The following is a 10,973-nucleotide window of genomic DNA, read 5'->3' on the forward strand; positions in this document are numbered from 1 at the left end:
TGCTGTTTCACTTAACTAAACAAAAAAAACTTAGTGCCGGCTGTCCGCGTCTTCTGAGACCCTCGAAACGGCGAACAGCGCCCAGCAGACGATGTGGGGCGGGCATGCCATATATTCTATTAATAATATCTAGAGGGAACGTTTACGTCACTACCTATGCGAGTCTCTTAAAGGACACTACTTTGAAATCCATTACTGCAAAGGCACCGCACAAATCAGCCACGTGAGGATAAACACTTCCTTGGCCTAAACGACTCCCAGTCAAAACACACTGCAGGATTCTAAGACAGAAAATTTCTGCGGTCATGTATTTTGGGCATGTCTTGTGTAGTCTGTCCTGTGTTCTGTAGTCTGTCTTGTCTTTTATAGTCTGTCTTCAGTAGTTTGTACTGTCTTGTGTAGTCTGTCTTGACTTCTGTACTCTGCCTTGTTTTCTGTAGTTTGCTTTATCTTCTGTAGAGTGTCTGGTGTAGTGGTCATACACTGTGTGACAGTCGTTACTGTGTCACCTGTCAATTAACACAGGATTTGTGTTCTGGAGTAGGCAATGCACAAAAATGCACAACTTGATAATGGTCGCCTGTCAACACAAGCTTTGTGCATTCCAGAGTAAATCGTGCGCAAAACCACTAGAATTGAAATGAAAATGATCAATTTTTGTTTACTGTTTCGTCCTTTTTTTTTCGAGCTTGCTAATCCATGCTGTCCAGCGTTGTCCTGGCCGCAGGTTCCTAGATGCATCGCCCATGAGCCAAGAAAAGTGGTCTTTGTCTTGGCTGAAAAAAAGAAAAAATAGAGATCACTGCTGCTACCTGCATGAAAAAATTGTGAAAGTGTTGACGTCTCCTCGACACTGGTATTCTTTCAAATTTGGCGCCATGGTTGTCTTCTCGTTGACTTGATTGGTTATCAATTAACCCTTATTTTATCTTCATTTCATCCCAGCAACGATTTCGAGTTTTCAAATTTTCCTCCATGCATCACTCCAGCCCACTCACTGAATACCCGCCCAGTCTAATCACGCATTCGCCTTTCGCTTCTCAATAATTACCTAATTGCCTCTACTTTATCATTCTTTTTCCTATCTCCAGGTTAAGTATAGGACACTTATCACTGGTCACGTGATTGCTCATTTCGAGTTTTCAAACTTGGCGCCAAGCTCTGGCTTTGTCCATACTTCCAGTTTGTCAAACTTGGCGCTACGCTGTAGCTCCACCTGCTTTCAGCGTTTTCAAATTCCGCGGCACTTTTTCTCTGGCCCAGTCACTTTTTGGACATTTCTGGCTGTAAATAATAATTTGATTACGAAATTTTCTTTTCGAGCAGCATCTTCACATCATCCTCTTTCAATTACACAACAAATCGTATGACGCTATCTCTTCTGAGTTGCCCACAACTGCTGCGGACACGATCCCCGGCAACATAGCCTAGTAAACTTCTCAATTTATTCAAAATACTGTAATACTGAACAAGGCTTATGACTGGCCGAATTGGTACTGACTCACCTTAATACCAGCCAGAAGACAAAACACACAAGAAGACATGAGGTAGAGGCTGGACTAACAAAAGTTTCATTGAAGATTTTGGTTATTTGTTTTGATCTGTGAGGCTTTAGCATCCCAAAGCGACTCAGGCTTTGAGGGACGCCGTAGTGGAGGGTTGCAGAAATTTCGACCACCTGGGGTTCTTTAGCGTGCACTGACAACGCACAGTACACGGGCCTCTAAAATTTCACCTCCATTGAAATTCGACTGGCGCGGCCAGGATCGAACCTGCGTCTTTTGGGACAGCAGCCGAGCGCCATAACCACTGAGCCACCGCGGTGGCATCATTGAAGGAAAGCCACAAAAGAAGACCCGCGAAGAGATACGGGCGCACAATAACCCAAAGCAGTGAAAGGCGAAGTGCAATCAAAGGTCACTGGCATACTAATGAATCATCTAAAAAAGCAAATTCCTTACGGTGAAGGTTTACCGATGGCTTAGCCACACGTGTCCTTAGCCTTACCGATGTAGTAAGCCTCAACTATCTACCGACAGATTTATCCCTTCCGTAAACCACTGATGTCATGGAAATTAGGCGTGCAAAGAGACAGGTCATCCTCAGATTTGCATTCACAAGATTGAGCATGCAGTGCCAGATTAGAATTTGCCGTCCCCCTATAGAGTGAACGTGCTCAGTCAGGTGCAAATTCAGATATCTGCCTGTCTGCCCATATTAGTTGCAGCCATAAGGCAGTGGAACGCAATAAACTCCATTACCTTTGCAAGTGGTGAACCTTTTTTTTGTGACACTGTCCATTGTGGCCCAGTACCCAATTTTATCAAGGCTTTTTTAATGGCGGCGCAAAGGCCTCCTGTCTTGCACTTCGCTGTTAAGACAACAGCAGCATTACGCTTTCCCGCGACTTTCTTGAGACTGTGAAATACTGCGGAGGTAAGGTATATCAGCATCATCCGAGTATGTGTTCCTTACCCTCGAGCGAGTGAAAACATACTATGACAGTTTGTTGAGATGGGCAAGTGGGAAACCAGCTGCTTGGAAACCTGCTACAAGAATGCATCCTCAGCAGTGGTGGCATGACTTATCTAAAGCTGATGTTATGTGCACGATTGCACAGCCATCAAGTGTTTCCATCTTTACTGAACTTAACCAGCGACAAATACACCTCTTCACCATCCTTCTCCAGCAACGAGTGGCCCGACTCGTAGCTAAAAAGTGCCTTCCCCGATCTTTAGCTGTAGCCCCGACAAACATATTCGTCCACAAAGCGCAGGTCTGCATCAAGAAACTGCTAACGGTTCTGCTTAGACAATTGTGATGTAAAAGGCAAGAATTTACCGCATGCCTTAAAGACTCCTAAAATATCTTGTGCCAACTTATCTGAGCCTTCCATGTCCAGAAAAATTAGGTAGTCATGAACGTAACGCAATGCTACTATGCCAAGGTCTTCCAAACAGGGCTCTAATGCCTTATCGACTTTAGACAAAAAAATGTTGCTGAGCAAAGGTAAGACCTGCGTGTAAATACCGCCCTGCCAACTGACAAATGTGGATTTGCAGTAAAAGGACAACAGCCCCATGAAGCCAGCAACCGAAATCACGCAATCATCTGTAAAATCATGTTCATTGTTCACCCTGATGCAGTTTTTTACATGCCTCAGAGGTCTATCATGTGACAGTGAATAGTACAGGCCCCCCATATCGATGCTCACTGCAGAGCACCTGCCAAGGTTGTTGTCCACAAGAAACTAGAATTCCACAGAACTCCACTTTTGCGATTTGGCAAGGCGGCATTTACATCAGAAATCAGCCATATGCAGAGGGTCCCAGTTCGCACCGTTCCTCTGCGACATTCTTCTGTCCAGAGTCGCTACCGCATCAAAGCCCTGTTTGGAAGACCTCAGCATAGTAGCATTTCGTTATGTTGATAGCTACCTAATTTTTTTGCACAAGGAGGGCTCTGTTAAATTGGCACAAGACGTTTTAGAAATCTTTAGGCATGCGGTCAAAGCCTATCTTTTGTGTCTAAATTTCACTAAGCATAACCGTTTGTAGCTTCTTGACTTAGACCTGCGCTTTGCGGACGACCACATATGCTGGCGCCACAGCCCGAAATTGGGAAGCCCCTTAGCTATGAGTCGAACCACTCGAGGCTGGTGAAGGACAGGTTGGTAATCGCATGCATCACGACCGCTTTATGGGAGTCATGCCATCACAGTGTTTAGAATGCATTCTCGGAGCAGGTTTCCAAGCCAATGGCACCTGGGTTCTCACTTGCCCATCTCGCGCACCTGTCAGTGTGTTTTTACTCTCTCGAGGGAACGGAACACCATTCGCATGATGCTGACGTAGTTGAGCTGCACGAAAAGGCGGGCCCTATACCTTACCTCCACGCCATTTCGCACCGTCCCAAGAACGTTGCACCAAAGTATGATGTTGCTGTTGTCTTGACCGCTAAAAGTGAGGTAGGAGCCCTTTGCTTCTCCGTTCAAACTAGGCTTGATACAACTATGGGTAATCGTCCGCTATGCACAGTGGAAGATAAATGTTGACCACATGCAAAAGTAAATGGGTTTTTTGCATTCCACTGCCTCATAGCTGAAACTACTATGGGCAGACAAGCAGATATCTATATGTGCGCCTGGCTGAGAGCACTTTCAGCGTATAGAGAGGAAGGCGAATTTTCACCCGACACTGCACGTTCAATCTCATGAATGCAATCAGAGGACGACCTTTCTCTTTGCACGCCTGATTTCCGCGGCACATCAGTGGTTTAGGGGTGATAAATCTGTCCTGATATAGTTGAGACTTACTACAGCGGTAAGGCTAAAAACATGTGCCTGGCTAAACCATCGGTGAACCTTCACTGTAAGGAATTAGTTTTCTAGATGGTTTACTAGTCCGTTAGTGCCTTTCGATTGTTTTTTGCCCCCCACTGCTTTGGGGTTTTGCGCGCTTGAATCTCTTTGCAGGTCTTTTGCTGCTTTCCTTCAATAAAATTTCCGTTGTTAGACTAGCCTCGTCTTGTGTTCATCTCTTCTCTTGTGTTGTATCTTCCGGCTGGTTTTAAGATGTAATACTGAATGCCGGAAGACAGCCATTTTAGAGTCAGGTGCACTTATAATGGCCGCAGCTATAATGAATGTTCATTTAATGCAAAAAATAGTGCTTACTTCATTAATTTTTGCATGAAGTATATGACACTGCATCAAAATAAAAAAAGGACTAACCCTCATGGAAAAACTGCAGTTACAGCAAACAAAAGGCGACCATAAACCTGCCCCACATGCAAAAGCTTGCACTTCAGGCCAGTGGAGAAATCAGATCAGATTACTTCCCAACCTGCATGACACTGCCACGCAAAGAATGTGACAGGCAATAAAGGAGCAACAAAAAAGCGAACTGTAGGTAGCAGCCAATCTCATGCAGACAAGCTACAAGGTCAGGCCAACATAGACGTGGAAGGAGAAATTTGAAAAAAAAGCCACAACAAGCACATAATAATTTTTAAGGTTTTCACAGCACACTGAGCCCTTTAAATGGCAAATACTTTCCCGAAAAAACATAACAGAAGTGGCAATTTTTTTTTGGCAATCAATTTTTTTCATTTACTTCATTGTTCTTGAAGCATGGGCAGGTGTAGAGTAGTCAGTTTAGTCCATGCATCCCTAAGCAATGCCATGCCAAAAACTGTGCTTACAGAAAAAGCTTGCCTTACTGAGTGAATACCACTGGCCATCCATAATCTCTCAGCCTGCTCCAGCTCCCTGGCACAAATCACACGCAACTTGGTGGCTTGCACAACTTCCATGCAACTCTTGGTCTTTAGCTGGAAAAAAATTAAGGGTACAGTGAGATATCAAATTTTACATGCATTGCTTTGTTTCAATGACCGACTAAGAAAAAACAGCGGTTTCTGTGAGCGCAACTATTTTTGCACACTAGCTTTCTACAGTAAACCACGTTTATCGCGACCTAATTCATGCTGACTTGCTGCACGGTCCCAGCACTACTGTGTATAGCTCTATGGTTTCAAATGCTTGTTAGCTCTTTGCCCTTGAGCTTGCACTCGTTAATGCAGAAAACCTTGTAAAGGGCAACCAGAGCTTCGAGCTTTAAGCCATAGGTATTCAGAAGCTCAGTGGTCTGTGGGAGAACTTTTGGCTGGGTGACACAGTAACAAATGCTGCTCCAGCTACTTTCACTCCATTGCAAAAAACTCGCACAGCAGAGACCTGTCCTCCATTTTGCATTGGAGAAACAATCACTGAATTTCAAAGCACGCATAATAAATGCACACCTACCTTCCAACACAGCTTCATAATAATGGGTATAATTATTGAAATTAAATACCAGTCAGTACATGTAGTTTTCAATTTATCCAAAAATTATAAGCAACCGACAAACAATAAACATTAAAAGGGAAATAAAATAACCAGAATTGTTTAAAAATCTGTCAGAAGAATTATGTGACATCCACTACACTTCAGCAGTTCTTGGGCTTTGTGCACCTTCAAACCACACTTTCTTACAGGCACATTTGCACAGAAATTGGGTTGAACCTGATCTTTAAGAATCATTTTTGGTGCAACAGAAGGGAGAAACCAGGTTTTACCCAAAAACGAAGGGCCTTACACATTGCATCACAAGCCCAGATGGTGCACTTGAGTAGTCTCTTATGCTTATGCAAGAAACAGGAACAGAGATATCTTGACTAAATCGACAAAAGAAGTGCAATGCATGTGTAATACAGAGAAAATATAAGCAATACCACACTAAAACACTGGGAGGATTCCAAGATTAAGCGAATGCATGAATGGGTGACAATCAGATGGCTAAATGAGATTAGGAAATTTGAGGAAAAATGGTGGTAGCATGTGTCACAGGACACAGTTACTTAAAAAGAACTAGAGAACCATTGTTCTGCACTAATTTTAACAGCACATTCACACGACAGACAAAATCACTAACTCCAGGAAGGAACTGCGCACCATGCAACTCAATGTCAATCACCATTGGAAATGGCACCAGCACCGCAGACTGTACATGAGGAAAAGTAGTCATATTTTTGCTCTCAACTTTGAGCAGCAGTCAGCTGCGCTTTTAAGAGCAAAGCTCTAAAGTACGGCAACATTGGCACTTTGTTTTACTGACATCAGGGTGCTTGTGAGCGTGCAAGTCCCAGGTTTGTTTTGCACCAAATGTGTTAATTGCGAGGTATGTTTAACAAAAGAGGGGCATCTAACATTGGCATCAGCTCTTCATTACTTCCCTTCTATATCCCTCTCTTATATCACAGTTCAAGTGTCCACCAAAATGTGAGACAGTTACTGTTACATTTCCTTGAATTTTCCTTCAACAAATTTTAAATTTTTCAAGGATGCAGCTTTAAGAAGGTAGAGGTACAAACTGTGCAGTATAACCATATGCTATTGCAATAAACCAGCAATAAATCTGTGCTGACAGCAGCTTGCCCAGTGCATTGCAAGGATGCTATGCCATAGAAGGATTGGTGTCATCGTGCAATGTTACATTACTGACGGACAATTTGGTCTCTGTATCAGAAATACTGGTAAATCATCATTGTAGAGCACAATGTTTTTAAAGGAATAAACGAACATATAGGTCCTTTTCGAGGACACATATGCATACCAGGCAACAGGTGTGATATGTCAAAGCACGTTTATGTTAACAGCAGCTGCGTCAAGAGCTACATCAGCGACTATATTTTGTACAAGTCTACAGTTCCGGTAATTATAAGCTGATGTACTGCTGTGAAGTGCAGTAGAGTTTGCATGCATTTCTAAACCTAGCTGCAAGCCTCTGTTGAAAATATTTTTCTAAATAGGCAGCTAAGATATGCATCACTGAAAAAGAATAACTACCATGAACGGATCAGGAGAGATGACACAGCCAAAGGCAGGAAGCACGCATGGCCCAATAGATGCTGGCTGCTGGCAACTGCAAATAAATACATCCAGAGCAACAGCTGTCAGTGGATGTAGCCATGTCATGAATGACAAGAGAGGAAATCGTCTACTGCTTTAAAGACTAAAATTAGACGTAATATAAGCAAATAAACAACAATGAGCTAGCCCATGACAAAAGAAATGAGGAGGTTTTATGTAATGCACCCATTTACATTCTTTGAGAAGAGTCACAATGACTGTTATAACCACACTGAAAGATGAGCTGGCTGAAATACCGCACACCAATTTGAATATAGGATGTGCAGGTTTTCATTAATTCCTATCATCGTGCCTTGCACCAATGTCTAGGCATTAAATTGAAAGTTGCAACCTGTCGGCGTTGGTTAAATGAGAAGAGAATGGAAAAAGCATGCCTTCACTAGCAAGAAGCTTGATATCTCACAGCACAGCTTAGCATCATAGAAAAATTGCTAGCGTATTTAACAAATCTGCATACAATTAAAAGCTGCACAAATTTGTCGACTGGCAATGCAATTAGGGCAAGAGAAACAAAAAAATACCAAAGAACACTCGTGAGTGCGGCGAAGGGTGGTCTGTGGGTAGGATCCCGTGCCTGGGAAGAGTTCCGAGCTCGGAGAATCGCCGGCACCACCGCTGATGGCACGCAACCAAGAATAAATAACAAAGTGAAAATAAATAACAAAAAAAACATCGACAATGGCGAACGACTTGAATGCGGGCCGCAAAAGCGAGGGATATAGCAAAAAGGTCCTAAATAAGTGTGTATTTGCATCTCCGACAGCTCGCAGTGCTCGGAAGGAGAGGAAGCATCAACGTTTACAGCTCAGGAGACGCAAGATTTATCTTTGACATAACACTGCCTCAAATCCTGTTCCACTGGCGAAGCACAGACAAGTTTACAAATGACAAGGCGAGTAATATGCACTAGCCTTTCGCATGCGATCACTGTCTCAGAATAATTTAGTATGACGCATTTTAAGGCACAAGCACTAATCCGATAAGTACTAACCCTGAGCAAAATAGTGCGGTGTCTGATCGCAGCTGTCCTAGCGCGAGCGCTCTGCCGCGCGGCACTTATCGCTCATAGTCTTCTACGCAGTGCAAATCCATGCTTTTGCACTGAATGTCGAAGCGCTAGCAAGCGAAAGCGTAACTCTGTTGTGATATCTGGTGCCATTATTATTTACCACGGCACGCGAGTACTAAACGCACACAAAGACAATGAGAACAACACTTGTCATGCAGGATATAGGTCCTCCTTTTTTGGCGCCGCATTATAGCTGCGGCAACCGCAGGCGGACTGCCTCCACTCACATCCCTATATAGCCGCATACAAATAGCACGTGTGAACACAGATCATTAGCAGAGAAACGCAGAGCGGGACTTACCGGTCATGCGATTAATCCAAGCTTAGTAAAACCGCGCAGGAGTCTTCGTTCCCTTTACAGATGACAAGACGTCGCAGCACTCTCTTTCTCCATGGCTTACCCGTTGAAACTCGCCAATGTTGACAGGCCGAAATCCTGGCCGTTGGCTTCCAAAATACACTCCTGCTCACCTTCCTATTGAATGAGTTCTTCACACGTGTAGGCCGTACAAGTACTCAAGCAATGCCTCAAAGAGGCAAATAATACAAAACACGACGCGTCGGTTGCGCTGCAATGGCGCCGACGGCTGCGCTTTCGCGTCGTTGAAAAAATGCAACCGACAAAAAAAAATTGTTTTTTTATACCATTAATATTTATATTATCTTCACAACAAACACGCTGCATTTTTAAAATTATTTTTTGATTATTTAAGATTACCAAAGTGCTTGCAGTTCTTTTTTTGGCATGTCGTTTGTAGAAGCTGCGATCCTGTGATCCCTGAAGTGACCCGGATGCTCTAGCAGACGACGGAGCAGACGACGGTGTTGACAGAATGCAATTTCGTTTGATGCCATATAAAATCACTAAGTTGCGACAAAAACAGCAAAGAAAACCGCCGTATCTCAAGCTGGCGAATATCGTGGATAAGTTGAACGCATTTGGCACGATGGAGAGTAGCTGCGATGCATTAATGTGCGCGACACTGGCACGCTCACCGGCGATCATGAAACTTAACATCTTAATCTGTGACCAGTACAAGCGGATTGCTTTGGTATCAACTGCGTTACGAAACTACATCGATACTTGCGTCTCACTTTAGCTAATATTCAACAGCGGCTAGCACTCGCCGCATCCTGATCGCGTGTAGTTTAACAAGCAAGAGCCCACTAGCGCATCGAAGCAGCCATATTTTCGAGTTCGTATCGTTACGATAAATACAAGCTGTTTTGGCACGTACTGGGATTGAAGTTCTCAGCCTGTGCGTCACGGACGGTGACGATGGCGTCGCGCACGATCTTAACTAAGACTCGCCGCAACGCAGCCGATAACCCAAGCATATGGGCGTTAAAGGTTGTTCACCAGTACTGCAAACGTGGGCATAAAATATCGCTCAGTCGCAGCGCCAGTCGCTCGCTGCTCGATTTTCCAGCCTTCCGAGTGAAGGTCGCAAGCTGTTGAGCCAATCAGTGAGCCAGCCGGAGTGAGCGAGACGAGCTTTCGGGAACGACGCCGCACGCGGGCGCGCCGGGCAATGAACTACGCGAAACCCCCTGGCTGCCCTAGTCGTCGCTAAGCCTAGCCGGTTTCACATCGATGCAGCAGCTGAGTGCACTTCGAAACTGACTAGCGCTGAGGTGCTGCTCTCGTCATCGTTTTACTATGAACCTCGTCTCATAGTAACACAAAGATATGCTCGGTTTCCGCGACACCTTCCGGAGCGGAGCACGCTGAAGCCAGTAGAGCCGCGATTGAACAGCAATTAAAGGCGCCGTGGGAAGACATTTGTTTGTATTCCTGTTATCGCTTCTACCAACAACTCGATATTGGCCAACGATACTCCATCCGACGGCTTAGTATGGACTCGAACAAAGATTACTGTCGCATTTTTCTGACGCTGGCGGCCGGTATTCAGGCTGGCATGCCGGCCGCGAGAAGGGCGCCCGTACGTTATCATGTCGTTCAACTGTATGGCCGTGGTGCACATCAAAACCCCCAGACATCCTCCTTTCCGCTCAGATTGTCATAGCACACAGTCACGCTGGGACCAGAGCAGTTTAGAGGACCGAGCGGGGATGCACCGGAGCTAGACTGTGTCAAAGCAGACGAAACTCTTGAAAGCGCGCGGTTGACGTCAGTCCCAAGACTTTATTCTCATTTCGACCGAGAATCAAATCGGTTCATACTCGCCGGCCGCCGCATTTCACCTTCGGCTACATACGCTGTTGTCTATATTTAGCGACATTTTCGTGTCACCGTCATGAAATTTTCAGTGAATGCAATGAACGACGTCGTAAAGTATTTTTTTTTCCTATTTTATGAAAAGCAGCACGTCACTGCCGCTAAAAAAATTCTCCGGCAACACTGTATCAGTGATGGACTTAAGAGCGTTAGCTACGAGAGCTTCAAGTGTTTAGATCGGGCTGCTAGATCGG

The 10,973-nt window shown here is 44.6% G+C and overlaps 1 protein-coding gene across 1 annotated transcript; it reads right to left on the minus strand.

The window, feature by feature from the left end:
* Window positions 1-497: 497 nt before the first annotated feature.
* On the minus strand, window positions 498-8,911 carry LOC144134416 (uncharacterized). The gene is made up of 5 exons (XM_077667337.1): window positions 8,842-8,911; window positions 7,993-8,086; window positions 7,388-7,463; window positions 5,203-5,331; window positions 498-509 (listed from the first exon to the last, which is right to left on the minus strand). Exons 1-5 carry the CDS (start codon window positions 8,846-8,848, stop codon window positions 498-500), a joined length of 318 nt encoding a protein of 105 aa, XP_077523463.1. The 5' UTR covers window positions 8,849-8,911.
* Window positions 8,912-10,973: the final 2,062 nt, after the last annotated feature.

This window comes from Amblyomma americanum, chromosome 5 (genome assembly GCF_052857255.1).
Source record: "Amblyomma americanum isolate KBUSLIRL-KWMA chromosome 5, ASM5285725v1, whole genome shotgun sequence".
Classification (NCBI taxonomy): domain Eukaryota; kingdom Metazoa; phylum Arthropoda; class Arachnida; order Ixodida; family Ixodidae; genus Amblyomma; species Amblyomma americanum.

Bases quoted from the DNA above. Each gene is read 5' to 3' on its own strand.
- LOC144134416 (XM_077667337.1), bottom strand. The intron at 7,464-7,992 runs GTATTTTTTTGT...ATTTATTTGCAG, and splicing joins GCACTCACGAGTGTTCTTTG to TTGCCAGCAGCCAGCATCTA. The intron at 5,332-7,387 runs GTAGTTATTCTT...ATTTTTTTCCAG, and splicing joins TCTCTCCTGATCCGTTCATG to CTAAAGACCAAGAGTTGCAT.